Source organism: Halichoerus grypus, chromosome 10 (assembly GCF_964656455.1).
Source record: "Halichoerus grypus chromosome 10, mHalGry1.hap1.1, whole genome shotgun sequence".
Lineage (NCBI taxonomy): Eukaryota > Metazoa > Chordata > Mammalia > Carnivora > Phocidae > Halichoerus > Halichoerus grypus.
In genome coordinates this window covers 124077856-124097207 of record NC_135721.1, presented here as the reverse complement: position 1 = coordinate 124097207, position 19352 = coordinate 124077856, and the positions used below count along the sequence as shown (strand labels likewise).

The window sequence follows — 19352 nt, the reverse complement described above, 5'->3', positions numbered from 1 at the left end:
CATCAAAGAGGATACAGCGGTGGCAAATAACACATTAAAATATGTTAAGCATCAATAGCCATTAGGGAAATGCAAATTAAAACCATGATGAGATAGCACTCCATACTTATTAGAATGGTTTTAAAAAAATAGTGACCATACCAAAAGCAGGTCAGGATACAGAGAAAACAGATCATTAATATGTTGCTGGTGGGAATGTAAAATAATATAGTCACTATGGAAAATAGTTTGTGGCTTCTTAGAAAACTAAGCAGACACCATATGATCTAGCAATTGCACTCTTTGGCATTTATTACTGAGAAATGAAAACTATGTTCATACAAAAACCTATACATAAATGTTCACAGCAGCTTTACTTGTAATAGCTCTAAATTAGCAACAATTCAAATGTTCTTCAATGAGTGAATAGTTAAACAAATTGTGGTACATTCCATACTATGGAATAAAACTCAGCAAAAAAAAAGGCGGGGGGAACAAATTATTGATACATGCAACAACTGGGTTGATATTGAGGGTATTTTCTGAGTGAAAAAAAGCCAAACTTGTAATGTTACATACTGTAAAATTCCATTTATATAACATTCTTGAAATAACAAAATTATAGAAATGAAGAGGGGTTGCCAGAGGGTAGGGTGGGAGGACAGAGGGGTGGGTATAGCTACAAAGAGCATGAAGAAGCCTTGGGGTGGTACAACGGTTCTGTATCTTGATTGTGGTGGTGGTTACATGAATCAACAAGTGGTTTTGGTGTTATAATGTAGTTGTGTAAGATGTTACCATTGGGGGAAAATGAGTGAAAGGTCATAGGACCTCCATGCATACATCTTTTTGGGATTTTCTGTGAATCTACAGTGATTTTTTAAGTTTATAAAAGGAACTATTGATACAGCAACAACCTGGACGGATCTCAAGAGCATTATGCTGAGTGAAAAAAGCCCATTTCGAAAGGTCACATACAGTATGATTCTATTCACATAACATTCTTGAAATGACAAAATTATAGAGATGGAAAACAAATTACTGGTTTCTAAAGATTAGGAATGGTATGGCGGGGAGAGGGGCAGATAGCACAAGGGAGATCTTAGTGGTGATGGAACACATACACACAAGTGAATGCATGTAAAACTGCTAAAATCTGAATTAGGTCTGTGGATTGTACAATATCAATTTCCTGGTTTTCATATTGTATGTATTGTGAGGTGCCACCCCTAGAGGAAACTGTACTACTTTTGCAACTCCCTACAGATCTATAATCATTTCAAAATTTACAAAAATAATTGAGAAAAATTAAAAGAGGCCTTTGAACCTCAAAATTTTACTGGCAGGAAGCATGTTGAGAAAATGACTGAACTGCAAATGTGCCCAAAAAAGAAAGGATAACTCAGAACAAAAAGTCCAAGGAACAGAGTCAAAATCTTAGTAGGATTTTGTGTAGAAATCAACAAGCTGATTTTAAAATTCATAAGGAAAGAAAAATTTTGAAAAGAACAGAAGGGGTGCCTGGCTGGCTCAGTCAGAAGAGCACGCCACTCTTGATCTCGGGGTTATGAGTTTGAGCCCCATGTTGGGTGTAGAGATTACTTAAATAAATAAACTTAAAAAAAAAAAAGAACAGGAAAGTTAGAGAACCCACTATCTAATTTTGAGTGTTATTATAAAGTACTATAGTAATCAAGACAGATTATAAGACATACCATAAAGGAATCCAGATAGTATGATACTGGCAAAAGGATAGATATATAAATCAAATAAACAGAACAAAATCTAGAAATATATCCATACATATATGGTCAATTGATTGTTGAGAAAAGTGTGAAGGAATTCAAAGGAAAGAGGACAGTCTTTTCAACAAATTGTGTAGGAATAACTAGATATCCATATAGAAGAACGTTGATCCATACTTTACACTATATACAAAAATTATTGCAAAATAAATATCCAAGGATGCGTAGGTGGCTCAGTCGGTTAAGCATCTGCCTTCAGCTCAGGTCATGGTCCCAGGGTCCTGGGATCGAGTTCCACATTGGGCTCCTTGCTCAGCGGAGAGCCTGCTTCTCCCTCTGCCTGCCGCTCCCCTGCTTGTGCACTCTCTCTCTCTGTCAAATAAATAAAGAAAATATTTTAAAGATTTATTGATTTATTGATTTATTTGACAGAGAGAGACACAGTGAGAGAGGGAACACAGGCAGGGGGAACAGGAGATGGAGAAATAAATAAAATCTTTTAAAAAAAATTAATGCAAAATGAGTCATTGACCTAAATCTAAAAACCTGAAACTAAAATGTTGAGGAGAAAACATAGGAGTAAGCCTTAGTGATTTGGGGCTAAACAAATATTTCTTAGATATGACACCAAAAGCATAATCCGTTAAAAAAAAACAAACTGATAAACTGGACTTCATCAAAATTAAGAATCTGCTCTTCAAAAGGCAGTTAAGAAAACGAAAAGATAAACCAGCGACTGCAGAAAATACTTGTAAAATCATATGTCTGACAAAGGGATCCAGAATTTACAAAGAACTCTCAAATTTAATAGTATGAAAAACAACCCAACTTTTATTATTTTTTTAAGTAGGCTCCACGCCCAGTGTGGAGCCCAATGTGGGGCTCCAACCCATGACTCCAAGATCAACACCCCAGCCGAGATCAAGAGTCAGATGCCCAACTGACTGAACCACCCACGCACCTCAAAAACAACTCAATTTTTAAAAATGGGCAAAAGACCTGAACAGACACTTCACCAGAAGAGATAAATAGATGGCAAATTAGCACATGAAAAGATGCTCAAGATTATTAGTCATTAGGGAAATATCAATTAACACTACCCTGAGATACCACTACATACCTACTAGAATGGCTTTTTAAAAAACACAACCTGGGATGCCTGGGTGGCTCAGTCAGTTGAGCAGCTGACTCTTGGTTTCGGCTCAGGTCATGATCTCGCAGTCGAGAGATCAAGCCCTGCATCAGGCTCTGCACTCAGTGCAGAGTCTGCTTCAGATTCTCTCTCTCTCTCTTTCCCACTCATGCTCTCTCTCTCAAAGTTAATTAATTAATTAATTTAAAAAACACAACCTAACAGTACCAAGTGCTGCCCAGGATGTGTAGCGAATAGACCTGTCCCACACTGCTGGCAGGAATATAAAACAGAATGACTACTTTGGAAAACTGTTTGGCAGTTTCTTACTAAGTTAAACGTACCATTACCATATGATCCAGGAGTCCCACTCCTAGGTATTCACTCAAGTGAAATAAAAACTTATTCCCACAAAAACCTGCACACAAATGCTTTTGGTAACCTTATTCAGAACTGCCAAAACCCAGCCCAGATGTCCTTCAATGATTAGGTAACACACAGTAGCGTACTCATCAGTGAAATACTACTCAGCAATGAAAAGAAACAAACTACCGCTACCCTCTGAGATGTGCTCATCCAGATTCTTTCTGGAATCTGAAAGAATTCTAGATTCAAAAGGCTCTGCACTGCAGGATTCCATTTATATGATGGTCTGGAAAAGGCAAAGCTGTAGGGCCTGAAAAACAAATCAGCTATTGCCAGGGCCGGGAGGGGGAGGGGGTTAACGGCAGAGATTGCATGAGGGAACTTGAGGGGATTACAAAACATTCTATATGTTGATTGTGGTGGTTTGCACTTGTCAAAACTCATGGAACTGTTCACTAAAATGGATGAATTTTACTGTATTAAAAGATATCCCAATAAACCTGACTTTAAAGAATCTAAAGTGCAAACTATGAGAGGAAACAAACAAAACAAGAGTGGAACCTCACACCCTATGGATGGCTGCTATCGAGGAAGAAGAAGGAGGAGGGGGAGGAGGAGAAAGAGGAGAAGCGGAAGAGGAAGTAGAGGAAGAAAATATGTGTTGGTGAAGATGTGGAGAAACTGGAACCCTTGTGCCCTGTTGGTGGAAATGCACAATGGTGCAGCTGCTATAGAAAACAGCATGACAGTTCCTCAAAAAATTAAAAATAGAATTACCATATCATCCAGCTATTTGTGGGTATATACCCAAAATAATTTAAAGCAGGGTCTTAAAGAAATATTTATACACCCATGTTCCCAGCAGGATTATTCACAATAGCCAAAAAAGGTGGAAGCAATCCAAGTGTCCATGGATAGTATACAAAAGAATATTATTCCACCTTAAAAAAGGAAGAAAATTCTGACACAGGCTATGACATGGATGGCCCTTGAGGACACTATGCTAAGTGAAATAAGCCAGACACAAAAAGACAACTATTTTATGATTCCACTTACATGAGGTACTTAGAGCAGTCACATTTCTAGAGGCAGAGAGCAGAAGGGTGATTGCCAGGGCCTGGGAGGAGGGGGAAATGGGGAGATGATGTTTCATGGGTATTGAGCTTCAGTTTTGCAAGATGAAAAAGAGTTCTGGAGATGGATGGTGGTGATGGTTGCACAACAGTGGGAATGTGTTTAACTCTACTAAACTGTACACTTAAAAATGGTTAAGTTGGTAAATTTTATGTTATGTGTATTTTACCACAACTAAGGAGAAAAAAAGTGGTGGTTTTCCACTCAAGAGCCTTGGAGTTGGTCCACAAGGCTGTGTGTCATTGAATAAGTCTCTCTCCCCACCAATGGGTTTCCTGTGATGGAAAGACCAAACAAGATGGGACATGGAAAATTGCTGTGGGAGTCTCTGCTGGGGTAGAGTCTGGGCATGGAGAACTCCCTGCCCTGTGGGGGTGAAATGCTCAGACAGACACCACTTCCGAGGGAGGGGACCACATGAGGGGGAAAGCATGGACTAGAGCAGAGTGGCAGGGCCGGCCGGGCCAGGCCAGGCCCCCAGCACCAAATCTAGCCACCTTGCCTTGGCTGCCAGAGCCCTTTCAGGGGGTCCCTGGACCCTCAGGACAAACTCCAAGCATCTTGGTGGTAAAGCCCTGGTCATCCACTGGCACTCTTGGCCCCTCTTTTCTACTCTAGCAACATATAACTGTCCATAATTCTTTTCCACACCTATGTTTTCTTTTTTTTTTTTTTTAAAGATTTTATTTATTTATTTGACAGAGACAGACACAGTGAGAGAGGGAACACAAGCAGTGGGAGTGAGAGAGGGAGAAGCAGGCTTCCTGCGGAGCATGGAGCCCGATGTGGGGCTCGATCCCAGGACCCTGGGATCATGACCTGAGCTGAAGGCAGACGCTTAACGACTGAGCCACCCAGGCGCCCCCCACACCTATGTTTTCAAAATTCCCTGTTTTGAGAATGCCCTGCCTACCTCACACCCCTTTGCCTGGCCAACTTCTACTCCTTCATTCCTCATTACATTTAAGTGTCTACGAAGACTTATCTGACCTCCTCAGGCTGGTCCTCTGTAGTCCAACAGCCCCTGGGGTTACCTTTGTCATTGATAATGCTGTTTACTTCACTTTTTCAAAAAATACTTATTGTGACCTACCAGGCTCTGGGGGGTTTATAAATGAATAGAACAGCCAAAACTCTCTGCCCTTGAAGAGCCTATATTCTAGCAGTACCTCCCCCCCCGGGGCCTGTGAACTTCTTGAGAGGAGTCATGCTCTGCCTATAATGTGGCTATCCTGAGTGTGTAGCACATGGTGGGTCCCCAGGCCCTTGGCACCCGGGGGCTGAGTGGCAGTTGTAGATGATCCTGATACAGCCCACCAGAGTCCAGGTGGTAAGCGCTGAAATCGTGCCAGCAAGAAGAGTGGTGCCTGAGCAGGAAGAGGAGCCAAAAGTAGTGGGTTGGACAGAAGGGAGAGGGAGTGTCCCCCACAGCTTCCCTCTCGAGTCACCTCCAGGTTTCTTCCCTGGGTACAGCACGTTAACCTCCCCCCTTCACCCTAATAATAAAGGACATTGACATGGACGAAGCTGTTCTGTAGCCTCGGCTTGGTGTGTCACCCCTAAAAGGCAGAGCTAAGCACCCCCTGCACACATACACCTCTCTGCCCTAGAGGCAGTACAGTGGAGAGTTCGGTTCCCACGCTCGGTTGGGTATCAGACTGGCTGACTGACTGGGGTGGTGCCAGGAAGCTGTTCTTCACAGGCTCTTCCACTCATTGCTGCGGCCGGCTAGGCAGATCCTTCCGAGCAGCCCTCGTCTGTCCCAACCCTTCACCACCACCCCCTCCCTGCCCCCATCTCCTGCCACGGCCAGTCTGCCCTTCCCTCACCTCCTTCAGGTTCCTGCTCAAATCTCATCTGGTTGGCGAATGCTGCCCATTCCAGCCTTTTTTTTTTTTTTAAATTTTTTTTTTTTTTTTTAGATTTTATTTATTTGAGAGAGAGAGACAGAGATAGCGAGAGAGAGAGCACGAGTGGGGAGGAGAGGGAGAAGCAGGCTCCCCACAGAGCAGGGAGCCCGACGTGGGACTCGATCCCAGGACCCTGGGATCATGACCTGAGCCGAAGGCAGACGCTTAACCAACTGAGCCACCCAGGCGCCCCCATTCCAGCCTTTTTAATACTAGCAAATCTTCTACCTTTGCTCTCCCTCGGCCCTCAGCCCTGTTTACTTTTCTCCCCACACTTATTTCCCTCTGACATGACAGTGGTGTGTTGGAACTGACTCATAAGGGCTTGCAAAAGCCTATTATGCTTCTACGAACTCTGCTGACTGGTCGTTAAGCATAGCAATCATTAAAAATCAAATTATACAAACTTAATCAAATTAATGATGTTATAAACAAAGGTGAAAAACGCTCAAACTCATCACTTTCCAATTGTTTGCTACCTTTTGCTACTATCTATGTCCTTGAGAGTCTTCACATCTGGAGAACTATAGTAGCTGTAACGGTATGCTACCGTGCATTTCCATTCAACTCTGCCTTCAGTGACATCACGCTGGTAGCTTGAAATCAGCCCTGCTAGGAGTTTTTGCCCCAGAGACACAGGTACTTGTAATAAATCAGGTTTTGATTTATTATTTTGTTGACTGTCTACACCAGGGTTTGATCATGGGCCCAATCTAATCCAACACTACCTTTGTAAATAAAGTTTTATTGCAACACAGCCATGCCTACTGATTTGCTTAGCATCCGTGGCTGCTTTCACGCTACAACAGCAGAGCAGAGCAGCCGCAGCGATACCGCCTGCAAAGCCTGACATATTTACTATCTTGCCCTTTACAGAAGAACTTTGCTGACTGCTGGCCTAGCCTTAAGAGACGAATGGAGGAGGGCGCCTGGGTGGCTCAGTCGTTAAGCGTCTGCCTTCGGCGCAGGTCATGATTCCAGGTCCTGGGATCAAGCCCCGCATCGGGCTCCCTGCTCCACGGGAAGCCTGCTTCTCCCTCTCCCACTCCCCCTGCTTGTGTTCCCTCTCTCGCTGTGTCTCTCTGTCAAATAAATAAATAAAATCTTTAAAAAAAAAAAAAAAGAGACGAATGGAGGAAATGTTAGTAATACAATTAAATGTAAACACATATGTCCCGTCTATAGCTAGTACATTGTAAATAGCGCACCACGAAGAAAATCTGAGAAAATATACCTCTGGTATTTGAAAACTCTGATCCAATACAGCAGATAACTTGATATGTCATTGATGAGTGAGTGAAATTCAAACATTTTTATTCTTTCACTTTTGTACTTTCTTCTTCCTCTTTAGTGTTAAGTGAAAATGTCAACATTTGTTCATCCATTGCAACCACAGGTTGGTTATGGATATGAGTTAGGCAGAATCCAAGAAAAACATACTTTAAGAATGAACTGGCTCTTTGGAATTTACAACAAAGAGTACTGTCGAATTTTATTATTTTAGATTTCTATCAGTACAATTTATAATACACACACACGTAGATGAACATTTTGTTTCAGAGAGCCAAATGTTAAACATTTACAAGCACACACACTGTTTTGTTTTCCCTCCACTAGAATGTATGTTCCTTGAAGATAAGAATTGTCTTTTATTTCAGTGCTTAGAATAACAAACGTAGCAGGTGCACGGTCAACATATGACACAGATGAACAGATGAGCGTAGTTGGGAATGCCTGGTTTCATGCGTTCACTGTCAGACCTTAAATTTCCAGCTCCACCATTATCCAGCTGTGTGGCCTTGAGTAAATTACTTAACCTTTTTGAACCTTGGCTTCTTTATTTAAAAAGAGGAGATAATTCTCTTACCTCACAGGGAGGTGTTGACAATATAGGCCTCTGTCTGGTACCTACTAGGTTTTTCCACAAATGGGGAGTTTCCTCCTCACCCTCCACCCCTGCCACACACATACTCCTTGGAGACCCCGCCCTGCTGCTGTCACAAATTTCAGTGATGTCACAGCTCCCCTCCCTGGGAGCTTCAGCACAGCCATCCTGATGGCCGGCCTGAGTGCTGGCCAAACTGAGAGGGGCAGGGAGCAGGCGGTGCCTGGTACCAGTCTTGCTCCACCTGTCCTTGAGGTCTCACAGCCCCAGTATGAGTCCATCAGCAAAGAAGAGGCCCAAGAATAGAATGGTTTCCAAGGTTGGACTTGGGAGTGGACACAGAGGGGGTTGGACCACACCCAGAGCTGGGCCATCCAGCCTGGGGTGGGGCGGGGAGGGAGAGGTGAAGGGTGAAGGGAGGTCAGGAGAGTTGGAATGGTTTCCCCATTTCTGCCCCCAAACCAAGGTGACAAAACTCCCAAAGGGTGGTCAAACCCATGCTCAGCCAAATGGAGAAGCATAGTGGAGGCGTCTGGGGGGGATTCCTCCTGTGTTAGTGCACTCTCTCCTTCTGTCTCTCAGATACAAGATGAAGAACCACAGGACAAGATACCACAACCTGTCAAAGTAATCGGGCGGAACCGACTTAAGATGGTGAGATGCCCCATTTTGGTCCTTCCTAGTTGTCAGGCTTGTAGTGACCCAGGAGTCCCCAGGCCCAGCACTGAATGGAGTTGAGCCAAAGTTGAGGTGGGGTGTGGGAGGCTACCCCAGGAAAGCTGAAGCTTCTGTTTTCCTGGTTTCTCGACCCTGGCAGGTATTAAAAAACTTGTCGCTCTTGAAGCTGCTCAAGAGCTCAAACCCCCGGATCCAAGAACTGCATAGCCTGGCCAGAAGGTGTTGGAATTCACTGCTCAGAGTTCCGAAGATCCTTGGGATCTCCACTGGGTGAGCTCGGCACACCCCTGGCCCCCACCACGGACCCAATGACTATCTTTACTACGAACAGGCACTGTTTCACTTTGTGAAAACCTAATTTTCACAAAGGCTCTATGACAAAGGTATTGATTAGCCCTATTTTACTAGTGGGAAGCCGAGGCTCAATAGACGCAGTGACTTGTCCCAGCTAACAAGACTGGTAAGTGGCAGAGCTAGGATTTGAAGCCATGCCTGCGTGATATCAGAGTTGTGGTCCTAACCATGGTCACAATCATCCAGTTATGGGACTAACCACCAACTAGGGCACCACCCAGGCAAGAGGGGCCACTCCTCCTCCTCACCCTCAAATCCACACCACCCAGAGATTCACCTGCAGACCAGTCATCTTGCTGAGGCTCGGCTTCCTCATAAATCACGTCAGAATATTAAGAAAGTTGACATTTATTAGGCACCTGCTAAGTACTTCACAAGTATTTCCAGTTTAGTTAATTCTTCACAGCATTCCTATTAGGTAGACAGAGTTACCCCAGTTTTACATACGACGAAACTAAAGCTTTGAGCGGTGAAATGACTTGCCCCAAATCAGGCAGATGGTAAGAGGCACAAGCAAATTTGAACCCCCGTTTGTCGGTCTTGAAAACCTGTGCTCGCCAAGCCACTCTGCCACTTCACTGCCTCCTATTTGTGGGGCTGGTGTGAGGGTCCCCGGCCTGATGCACAGCAGACCCTCAATGGTGGTAATTATCAGCGGTACTGGCATTATGTGGAGCCTGAGTCCTCATGCCGCTCCACACACACTCAGCTAGGACAATGCTGTGCTTTACAGAAGACTCAGTCTATTACACACACCCTTGGGGCAAGTCTCCTTCTAGCACTAGAAGGCTAACGCCCCCTCTCGGAGCTCCTTTCTCTGAGTTGGCCGCCTCGGACGCGCAGGCAATCAGTTAACACTGGGCTGGAAGGGTCAGGCCTCTCTCGTCCCATAGTTTTCCAACCTGTTTAAAGCAGCAGAACCTCTCTTCAAGTATCCTTCCTCAGGCCCCAATTGTGTTGGGCAGAAAGGTATCCCGCCCTCACCCTGCCCCTCCCCAGGGTGGGGAGGGCATTTGAGAGGTCTCCTCAGAAACTTAAGGTTTCTTGGAGCACAGTTTGAAAACACTGGACTAGTTCACCCCATCAACTGAAATCCAGAGAGGCGGAACCCTGGCCAGTGGCCCGCGCAGACAACATCTAGTCCTAGGTGTCCTAACCACAGGCCAGTGCCGCTCGCCTCCCCAGCCAGGAGGACTCCCTCCCCTGGCCATTATCACCTCCCCTGCCTCCAGGCACAAGGCCTCTGGTGGTGAAGTTTCTTTTCCGGGGCTCTCCAGCTTTCCCCCCTGAGCTGGCTGCATAGCAGCGGTCTCAGGGCGAGGCTGGGGGACCAGGGCCCTCATCCTGCTCTGCTGACTGCCTTCCCTCCCTGTGCCAGGAGCAGCAGCGTCTGCGATAGAGTGGAACAAGATAACGAAGAGCTCCAAGAGGCTGGGTGCCCCAGGAAGATACCGGAATTAGAGTGCCCAGGGGAGCCCCCGGTGGGGTTGGGCGGGGGGAACAGGGCACACCAGCCGCCGGTGGCAGCGCACCAGAGCGAGGAGCAGGTGGAGCCTGAGCTCCCAAGGACATCAAAGGGTCATGACCTGACCGCTTGCCCTGGAGCCCAGGGGAGGCAATCACCCACTGGGGACCTCCGCATTGTCTTCCTGAAGACCTACCAGCACAGAACTCCCATGGGGGACAAGAAGCAGATGGAAGCAGCTGACCAGTGGATCTGGTTTGAGGGGTTGCCCACACGAATCCACCTCCCAGGGCCTCGGGTGATGTGCAGATCATCCGCCCTGCGCTGGGTCAAGCGCTGCTGTACCCGCTTCTGCTCTGCATCACTTGAGCTACCTATGTGGCATCCATACAGAGTATGACACCACCACCCGGCCGGGGTGAGACACAGGCCGAAGCCAGGCTTGGAACTGGGCCCGAGTCAGAGGCTCAGGATCCAGATTCTTGGGGGCTGTGGCTAGCTAGCAGTGCTCGGGGGAGACCCCTCCCTCAGGCCCAGAGAGGGGGAAACCATTGATTGAGGCCACACAGCAGGGTGGTGGCTAGGCTGGGGCCTCTCAAGATCCAAACAGGGGCTCTGGGGGGGGGCACTGGAAGTGGGGGTTCTGAGGTGGGTCATCTCACTGCCTGGAGGCCTCAGGAGGGCCCACAATTGCTATGGCTCAGAATCTGTCAGGAGTCTGAGTAAGGGAGTTCAGGGATTTCCAAATGTTGGGGGAAGGGGGAGCAGTCAAGTAGAGCTCTGCCATATCCCATCCCCTCTTAGACCAAATCACCACCCCACGTTTCATTTATTTATGCTTCAAATAAGATTTACTCTGAACAAAAAGTTCCTTAGCAAAAAAAGAAAGAAAACAAAATACTCCACCCTTCCATGAGAGAACTGAGGTCCCAAGAGAGGAAGGCATGAAGGGCTTGGGGGTCCAGCTGAAAGGGAGGCTTCCCCTTCACAAAACCCAGATCCCCAACCTGCAGGACTTTAGCGGGCCCTGGTCCCTGAGCCCTCTCCCCGGGTGGCAGCGCCCCCTGGCGGCCTTCTTAGCTCCTAACACCGAGGTCTCTGCTCACAGGTGGCGTGACCCTGGACGGGAGCCAGAGGTGTGAGGTGAGGGTGGAGATGGCGCAATCATCTAAGCGCGAGGGATGGGCGGGCAAATTCACGAGTCTACAAATAAAATCTCCCATTGGGAACTGAAGAATAGTACTGCCGGCTCTGCCTGTTTGGGGCTGGAAAGGATGGAGGGAGGAAAGGGGCCCTCGACTGAGGTGGGGAGGAAAAGCGTGCATCACCATTTTAGGTTTCTTCCACCCCATTCCCAGGCCCCTAAGGTCAGTCTAGAACGTGGCACACAGAAACCAGCAAGCTGCACCCCTCCCCACCCCTGCGAGCTGGCCTCCGGAAGAGTACACTTTATGAAGTCATAGAAGGTACTTTCCGGGTGCGAGATGCTTCACAATGGCCCTGCAAGCCAACAAGATGAGAGACCGTGGCGCCGAGACAGAAGGTGACTTGGCCAGGCTCACGCGACTAGGAAGTGGAGGGGCCAGAATTCTAATCTAAAACTGGTGGCTGCTCCCCATTCCATTTTCTGAAGAAAGGAAAAAGGCACAAGGGAGCATCCATCCAGCCAGTCATTCACGTGCATTGCGCCCCGGTTATTGCAGCGTCGGGTGTCAACAAATGGGTGTCAGCTTGGCCTCGAAATGTGTCCCGCCTGGGTCGAGGAAAGCACCCAGTCAGGCCCAGTGTCAGTACTTCGACTCTACAGCTCCCGTGCGACACGACACGCCCAACCCCCAATCCCAAGTCCTGGTCGACCCCATCGGGTCGGGGTCGCCCTGTCAGCAGGAGCCATGGCCCTGAACGTGCAGCTGGGGAGAGGAAAACCCAGGGAACCCGGGCTTTCTGGGGATCTTGCCCTGGAGGCAGGCTGCGCGGAGTGGCGCCCTCAAGAAAGCAGCGCAGCGATCAAGGGGTGCAGAGCCTTCCCGGGAGGAACCCAGGCGGTGGTGGAGATGCCCGGTGCAGGAGAGAGGAAGATGGAAGGGGTTCCCCCGAAACGCACCGCGTTAGCCCTGGGCTGCGCCGCCAGCCTGAGCCTGCCGGCGCGGGGCTTCTCTGGGCTGCCCTGCCGGGCTGGACTCTTACGAGCCTACGCGCACCTCCCCCGCGTCCGCCCACCGCGCCGTTTCCCGCTCGCCTCCACCCCGCAAGCTCCACTCCAAGCTGTCTTCCCGCTGGTCTTGCACTCCGGCCCACCTCCTGGGTAGTCGCCATTTCGGTTTCCTTGCTGGACGTCATCAGTCCCATCAGTCTTCAAAAATCACCCCTACTCGGGTGCCTGGGTGGCTCAGTTGGTTAAGCGACTGCCTTCGGCTCAGGTCATGATCCCGGAGTCCTGGGATCGAGTCCCACATCTGGCTCCCTGCTCAGCGGCTGGTCTGCTTCTTCCTCTGACCCTCTCTCCTCTCATGCTCTCTCACTCTCTCTCAAATAAATAAAATTAAAAAAAAAAATCACCCCTACTCGCTCTTTCACCCCCAGCACCCTCCATTCCATCAACCTTTGCGCGAACGTCTGTCTGTGCGCACTATGCAGGCAATCAGGGCAGCGCGCTCCCAACCAAAACACACCGGGTTGGTGACCCCCTGCACTAGTCTTCCTGGGAGCCTGCCCTGGGAGCCCCAAGTGGGGACCTGAAAGGCGTGGGCCTGGGTAAGATTGGCAGCTTCCACTTTGCCGCAAAGGGAGCCAGAGTTGGGCCCAAGAACAGCAGTTGGATGGGCCGTGCTTGCGTGCTGAGGCTAGGATCCCTCCTGTCCAGAGCGCCGCTGGGGGGAGGAGCAAGGATGCAGGCTACAGTGTGAACGACTCCCAGCTGTGCACTCTTTCCAGGCTTACCACCCCCACCCCCACCTGAGCTGGCACTTGGGCCTCAGACAACCTGCCTCCCACAGTCCCATAGCTGGGGCCCTCCCATTACCACCTTCCCTGTGCTTGACTACTACAATCTGAGGCTCCTCTTCTGGGCTCAGTTAGATCCTGCTTTGGGCAGGAGGCTGCAACAGATCTCAGTGATCAGAGGACACCACCCCCAGAAACGGCTCCCTGCCAGTTAACCGGGGGGTAAATTAAAGTGTTTGATTCAGAGTGACTTTTAAGAAGTCACATGACCTCTCTGAGCCTATCATCCGTTTATAAAATAGGGATACTAGTTCCACAGGGCTTCGAGCAAATCAGGCTTGATGTAGGTGAAGCCAGTTCGTGGGGTGTTGGACAAATGTCTGTCCTTTTTTTCCTGCCTCCTCCCTGGCCCTGTGCCACAATAAAGCTCCTTGTGTCTCACTCATGAGCACCCGCCTAACTGCTCACCTTTAAGGGAATTAGCTGCATGTTAAAAAGCCAATCTTATGTTCACATTCACAGCCTTTTGCTATAACGACATCTGGATTCCAGAAACTGTCCCTCTACTATTCTGGATCACTTACCACTAAACATGATTGGAACGTGAAGATGAGGAGGCTGTTGAGGCAGAGAGGCCTAGCTTCTCATCAGCTCTGTGATGTTAGGAAAAGTTGTTTATTCCTAATCTTCAGTTTCTCTGTCTGCAAAATGGGAAAATAATGGTACCTATCTCACTGGATTAAGTGAGAATACACAGAAGTGTATCTAATCTTCAGTTTCTCTGTCTGCAAAATGGGAAAATAATGGTACCTATCTCATTGGATTAAGTGAGAATACACCGAAGTCACTCTGCAATGGATGACACAAAGGAGCGCAGTACTTGGTAGCTGCACCTGGATCACAGGCAAACCTGTTCCCCATCTAACAGCTGAGAATACTGAGGCTGGGAAGAAAGGTGTCTCCTCTGTAAAAAGAGGAGAGATGGGGCAGTGGCCCAGTAACTATAACTGCTTAGATTTCTAGATCACTTCCTACACACCAGGAACTGTGCTAAGCTTTACACTAGGTATCTCATTGAATCCTCACAACACAGGGAAGTGCTAGCTTACCTCATTTTACAAACAAGGAAACCAAGGTAAGGGGAAGTCAAGCAGCTTATCTAAGTCCTCACAGCTAGTAATGGGACCCAGGATTTAACCTTGCACTCCACTGCAGCTCTCTTAAGTCCTATAGCCTTGGGGCCCTGCTCTTTTTTTTTTTTTTTTAAGTAGGCACCACACCCAGCATGGAGCCCAGCACAGGGCTCGATCTCATGACCCCGAGATCAAGACCTGGGCTGAGATCAAGAGTTGGATGCTTAACCAAGTCACGCAGGTGCCCCAGGCCCCTACAATTCTGTCTTGCCCATAGAGTAGCAGGACAGGGATCCAAACTCTTAGCAACCTCTACCCATTCCTGTCTCAATGCTGTTTTCACCACCACTTGCTACTTTCCTACAGAAAACCTCAAGCAAGGCTTTAATTCCCTCTCCACAGAGGGCCTCTCTTGTGCCCTGAATCTACCCATACTCTACCTGCCCCTGAAGCTCTGTGTTCCTTGTGCTACGGATACAGGGAGGAGATCCATGTCTGTGCACGGACTGCCCCCTGGGACTGCCAGAAGAAGCTACTCTTATCAGGGAAGTCACTGAGCAGCTGAAAGTGCTTCCAGGAAAGACTGTTTGGATCGTGCACCCCATAGGATTCATGGGGGCCTGGAGCTTCCCACCCCACCCCCTGGTATCTGCTGGCTGCCATCCCGGCCTCCATTTGGCTCTGATCTGGACAGGGCTGCCTAGAACTGGCAGCTAGGGGCACCCTCTGAGCTAGATATCCCTTTCTCCTTTCCCAATTTCTCTTCGGGTCATAACTTTTCTGAGTACCAGTTATGCACTAGTCTCCACTTCTCTCTCCAAATGGAAGTTGAGGTAGTGGAGGGGTAGGGGTGTGGAGGATAAAAAAGGTGCAGGCTTCAGACCCCCTAGGAAGTCAAGAGATACACCAACTCAGTGTCAGGGTGGAGGTAACTTTCCCTTATCCTTTGGAAATAAAAACATTTCCTACATTCATCCATTCACTTGGGAATCTGTGGCCATATTTAATATACTGTCTACCAGTTCTTCTAAGAAAGCTCACAATGTTTACAAAGCACTATATATCCTTTGTATTTAAAGCAATACAGTGGAAGGCAGAGGTGACAGTTTGTAAAATTAAAGAACTTGCACGTCCTTTAGCTATTAATTGTCTTCAGAATGAGTTTATTGTCAAAGCCAGAGCCCAAATCCTGGGTCTGCTAGTTCCTAACATGTAACCTTGGGCAAATGCCTTAGTTTCCTCATCTGTAAGATATAGATGATATTTCCTACTTCTGAGGGTTGTTGTGAAGATTAAGAAAACAACATGTAAAGCACTTAGCCCACTGCTGGACATCTATTAAGCACAGCTATTTATGACTAAAATGATAAACAGGGGTGCCTGGGTGGCGCAGCCGGCCGGGCAGCGGACTCTTGGTTTCAGCTTGGGTTGTGATCTCAGGGTCGTGAGATAGGGCCCCACATCAGGCTGCGCACTCAGCAGAGTCTGCTTGGGATTTTCTCTCCCTCTCTCTCTCCCTAAAATAAATAAATAAATCTTTAAAAAATATATATTAAAAATAAAATAAATAAAATGACAAACATGTCCCTGCCACTGCCCAGTTCTCTCTGGAACTTGCCTCTAGATAGTGCTTTAATTGTTATTTTAGAAAATCATAATTTCGGGGCGGCTGGGTGGCTCGGTCGGTTAAGCGTCTGCCTTCAGCTCAGGTCAGGATCCTGGGGTCCTGGGATCGAGCCCCGCATCGGGCTCCCTGCTCAGTGGGGAATCTGCTTCTCCCTCTGCCTCTCCCCCCGGCTTGTGCTCTCTCTCTCTCTCAAATAAATAAAAAATTTTAAAAAATCAAATTTCATTAAGGTCACACATTTTTTCACCCCCCAACTGTCATCCAGCTCCATCACTGTATATTGTTGGAGAAAAAAAAAATTGGCTCCCCTGACTTCTGGCAATTTCCAAAAACCAAATTACCACTCAAGGGGCAAAGATTTATCATTAGAGAAGATATGCAGAACAGGCACAGGTCTCTGAAGGAAACTCCCAAAGATGTGTGCCAACACAGCTGGAGCAACCAGCCCCCAGCTGACCAAGGGAGACAGCAGCCACACGACGTGTGCTCTGGTGACCTTCCCCAAATAACGTTAACCACATGCCTTTGTGGTTTGTGGTGTCGGGGACAGCCCACTAACTCAGGGGAAGTCACCTCAGTTGGTCTTATCTCCTGGACCCTGCAGCCAGGATTCAAGTCCCATTAACAAGCTGCTTCTTTCCAGCTTGGCCACAGCAACACCACCCCCACCCCCACCCCCCCGCCAGGCACATTCACTCTTAAACCTTCATCCTATCAGCCTCACCTCCCTACTCTGCAGGGCTATGAAAAAAAATTTCGTGGGCAGAGAGCAAAACTCATCTGGGAAGCCCTAACACTACAAGCTGAAAGCTGCCCACACTCTTGGGCAGATTCCCAAGGGCCCGAAGAGAAACACCGATGGTTTCAATACACAAGTGGGTCTACACCAAGTGCGTTCCACTGAACACATTCAGAAACCACTGGTCAGAAAAAGGAAACTCAGTCATGGCAGATCACCCAAGGCAGAGCAGAGGTGGCCGCAGATGGAGGGGGTAGGACACAGGAATTCCCTGCACTTAGTATTTCAACCAAATGGAAGGACAATCTGGGGTCTAGAAGAGAAGGTGGCCTACTCATTCCCTATAGCTTCCCTGTCTGGCTGTGCAGGGCTCTCACCGGCCCAACCATGGCAGGACAAAGTAAGCACAGGCAGAACCGTGGAAAATACTGTATTTATGTACATAGGAGGGACAGCTGCAAGCCCCTCACAGAGGACATGCCACCCCAAAGAGAAATCTTAGCAGCAAATTCCTATCTCCCTCAGCACTATCAGCGCAACCCGAGTTGGAAAGCTGGGCTTCCTGTCTCTGGGTACCCATCATACCCTTCCCACCGCAGAATTCCCAGGAAGGCAGGAAAAAGGAACTATTGCCAGAAGTGAGGTCCGGAGGGAGCTGGGGTGCCTAGTCATTCCTAGAGAAGAGGCAGTGACTCTGTCACGAGGGGTGGACCAGGAGCGATGCTGGGACTCTTCTCTGGGTCCTAGGGCCTGCTCTGTTGAACGCTGGCAGCAGGTGGAGACCCAGCAGAGAGAACTGGAAAAAAGTCAGTCATGGGTTCATGGGTGTGCGCACACAGGTGTGTGGCAGGACACAGGTTGTGTGTTTTCCTCGTGCTTGATGCCTCCATCTGCTCATCCTCTCCCTGACAGCAGCCTAATACTTTGTACCTCTGTCTCTTTCTGTGGCTACAGATCCAGAAACTGAGCGTTTCTCCAAACAGAATAGCTGCAGTTCAGCAACATGGCAAAGGTAACAGCTGTCCCGGGAAGGTAAGACAGATGACTAGAAGAGTGGTTTGCTCCAATCAGATATCCTTGATTTGGTTCTTTTTTAAAATAACAGGCTGGTGACAGGTATGGTGGCTCAAGAATGACATGGTTCCAATTCTGTTATTACCCTGACAGAGGTCCCCTTGCTGACCTCCCAGACAGCAAGGCTTCAGCCAACAGAGGCCATTCTTGCAGTTGTGGTCCTGACTGCTACCTGCCTTCTTGACGGGGCCTCACTATCTCTCCCACACCAACAGAGACTTCACATTTCCAGGGTTCCTCTCAGACCTGGGCTGGACCTCGACTGGAGGGTCTGAGCAGCCCAAGGTGTTGGGGGGTGGGGCCAAGTGCCCAGCCGGGTGTCCAAAGGACCCAATTCTAGACATTGGATTTAGGGGCTGAGTTGAGGGGGATCTCCTTGAGCTCCGTCCGCATGCACAGGTACTCCCCGATGACAGCCATGAGTGCAATGCACACGGCTTGGACCAGCCACCAGGTCAGCGCCGAGGGGAAATGGGAGCTGTAGAACCAGCAGCCCAGGAGGTGAAAGAAATGGACAGTGACAGTGAAATCCAGACACTGCTTCCCTCGCCGGATGAAGTACAGCAAGCCCAGGGCACTGTGGGGAGAGGACAGCAGTGAGTTGTCACTGGGTTGTCCTGACCTTAGATCATTTGGGGAGTAGAGACAATTAGGCTAACAGCATAGTGGTCAGAAGCAAGTAAGAGAAGTGTGAAGCAAGGGTTACATTATTAGATGCCTAGAGAAAGCTAGCAGGTAATGCTGGGAGGGAATCAGGCTGGGAGAAGAAAAACAAAAGTACAAGCTTGATGAGAAATAGTAACTGTCACTCAGGGGAATCCCAGGGACTGGTGGGGATTGCAGCACCCTGAAGCGTACACGGGCCATTGAAACTGGGGACAACAAGCTGCTTGCAGCTGGGCAAATCCTCACACTGGAAGGCTGGCCTGGAATCAAATGATCTTTCCATTTTTCAAGAGAAGCTAAAAATCTGGATTTTTTTTTTTTAATATATAAAATATCCTGAATTTCAACTAAGTGGAAAAATGTTTTAAACACCACTTGTGGGATGCCAAACAGAACATATCTAGGAGCCAAATTCAGGTCATAGTCAGCCCACCCATTTTCAATCTCCAGTGTAAGGTCAAGAACAGTAATGTGCAAGGTGTTGTTCTAAGTACTTCCCATGAATGAATTCATTTAACCCTT

At 48.2% G+C, this 19352-nt stretch overlaps 2 protein-coding genes across 5 annotated transcripts in view; one reads left to right on the top strand and one right to left on the bottom strand.

Moving 5' to 3' along the window:
• The window catches only part of SYS1 (SYS1 golgi trafficking protein), a 38615-nt gene that overhangs the window by 16342 nt on the left and 2921 nt on the right, over positions 1 to 19352 (bottom strand). Inside the window, exon 4 of one of the 4 annotated variants that reach the window (XM_036114560.2) lies at positions 263 to 2096. The exons of 1 other annotated variant lie outside the window; for it this stretch is intronic. In XM_036114560.2, the coding sequence (XP_035970453.1) occupies position 2096 (1 nt within the window). In that variant the 3' untranslated portion in view covers positions 263 to 2095. Of the gene's footprint in view, positions 1 to 262; positions 2097 to 15866; positions 16242 to 17504; positions 18742 to 19352 lie in introns of those variants that run through there. 2 more of the 4 variants (XM_036114558.2, XM_036114557.2) reach the window with 2 other exon arrangements.
• Positions 8459 to 11885, top strand: TP53TG5 (TP53 target 5). The gene is given in 5 exon segments (XM_078057418.1): positions 8459 to 8470; positions 8734 to 8805; positions 8969 to 9099; positions 10562 to 11042; positions 11757 to 11885. Coding segments are annotated over 5 exon segments (801 nt in total). The 3' UTR covers positions 11862 to 11885.